Below are 1793 nucleotides of genomic sequence, written 5' to 3'. Positions count from 1 at the left end.
ACTTCGGCCCTGCCCCGCCCGGCCCCGCCCCAGACGCTCGGGCCACCGCCTCCTCTCCGCCAACGCTGGGTAGGTGGGGGGTGGGGGAGGACAGCGCCAGCGCCTTTAAGAGGCGTGGCCACATGCTCCGCCCCCAGCTGCCCCTCGCGCGCCAGTGAGGGGTGGGGCGCGGGAGGAGGTGCCGGGGCGGGAGGGGGAGCGAGGCTTGCGCTGACGCGCAGGCGCAGTAGCCCGGCGACGGAGCGTGTGTTTCCAAAATGGCGGCAGCGATGGATGTGGATACCCCGAGCGGCACGAACAGCGGCGCGGGCAAGAAGCGCTTTGAAGTGAAAAAGGTTGGGTCTCGCCAGCGCCTTCCTCAGGGAAGCTAGAGAGGCGTGGATCTGGCTGGCAGGCCCGAGGATGGCCAAGGCGCGGAGGAAAGGGCTTCACTTCAGGGCGTTCCTGGGACAGGGTACCACGAAAGGAAGCCGGTGGGCGGGTTTTAGGGTTGATCGGCGTGACTGCCGCCCACTGTCAGTGGCAGTATTGGTTTCGTTAGGAAGCTGAGGGGCCAATCACGGAGGTGCTTATTGAGATACGCGGGATTGCGACTTGGCTGCAGGAGCCAAGCGCCAGAGCTGTCACTGGAGTGGTGGAGGGGTGGGGAAGGAGAGGGTGGGGTGGGAGGAAGGGGGAGTCAGAGTGCTGCGGTGGGTGGAGGATGGGGTGGTGTGGCGAAAGCCGGGAACCTGAGGTCCTCCCGCTTTGGAGGCCTCTGAGGACCCGGGCTGGCGATCTCCGTGCCCCGCCCCTGTCCGAAAGTTGGGGTCCCTCTGAGGGACCCCGACCTGGTCCTCGCCTAATCAAGGCCTCCATTAGCCCTCTCTGGTCCTCGCCCCCGCCGAGTTAAAGTGTCTGGAGTGTAACTCTTGGCTCTTCTGAGAGGTCTGTTGGTTTGTCACACAGCTGCCCCAGTCCTGTGGTCATATTCAGAATCCCGCTGTACAAAAAAAAAAAAAGAAACATGGTGGAATTTGTTAAAAAGAAAATGCGAGCCCAAATCTTGTGTTATTTAGGGAGGGTTGAGTACTAGTTACGAACGACCTGGTAAAAGTGGGAAAGCAGAAATGTAGGACGTGTCTTTTTGCATGAAATGCCTTATAGTTGTTTGCCAGCAGTTGGGGAGAAAAGTATCGATTCCCACCCAAGATAAAACAGATCTGTACAAAATGAAGACCTGAAATAGGGAAGATGTTATTCCTGGAACATCTGGCTAAACCCTGACAATATTCCCCCTCCTAGTGCTTTTTGGCGTTTCATTGTGGGCCCTGCATGCTCAGTTACAGCCAGCAGCCATGTTGAAGAATAGAAGTAGGATTTTTTTCCGCCAAGTTGAAGCTGTAGGGTGAAAAGTGCTGAAGAAGTTACTAGACACTGAGAATTAGGCTTGAAAGAGATGAGGGTTTGAGAAGTAGCATCAAATTCGTGGATGAAAGGGAGTTTGGGAATATAATTGCAGAAGCCAGAGGGTTGAGTTACTTAAATACTACTTTTAGATAAACTCTTATGGAAATTATCTTAACTGAATATAACAGTTTGAGCATGTAAAAGTTGAAAACAGTTTATTTGATGATAGGAACTAAACAAAATTGTAGTGAATTTTAGTTTGTTGTGCAGTTATCTTGTAAGATTTAAGTGATGACCTTGTTCTGAGTATTGACACTGCGTAATTAGTTATCCAGCTTATCCCACGATTACCCGTTTTATGATCCAGTCATCATCTTAGTTCATTCTGTCCCTTTCGATCTCCC

At 53.0% G+C, this 1793-nt stretch overlaps 1 protein-coding gene across 1 annotated transcript in view; it reads left to right on the top strand.

The window, feature by feature from the left end:
- Positions 1–257: 257 nt before the first annotated feature.
- The window catches only part of RBX1 (ring-box 1), a 10332-nt gene continuing 8796 nt past the window's right edge, over positions 258–1793 (top strand). Inside the window, exon 1 of the mRNA XM_007454101.1 lies at positions 258–335. Coding sequence (XP_007454163.1) covers positions 258–335 — 78 coding nt within the window. The remainder of the gene's footprint in view (positions 336–1793) is intronic.

This window comes from Lipotes vexillifer, unplaced genomic scaffold (assembly GCF_000442215.2).
Source record: "Lipotes vexillifer unplaced genomic scaffold, Lipotes_vexillifer_v1.1 scaffold382, whole genome shotgun sequence".
Classification (NCBI taxonomy): domain Eukaryota; kingdom Metazoa; phylum Chordata; class Mammalia; order Artiodactyla; family Lipotidae; genus Lipotes; species Lipotes vexillifer.
This window is presented reverse-complemented; position numbering and strand designations above follow the sequence as displayed.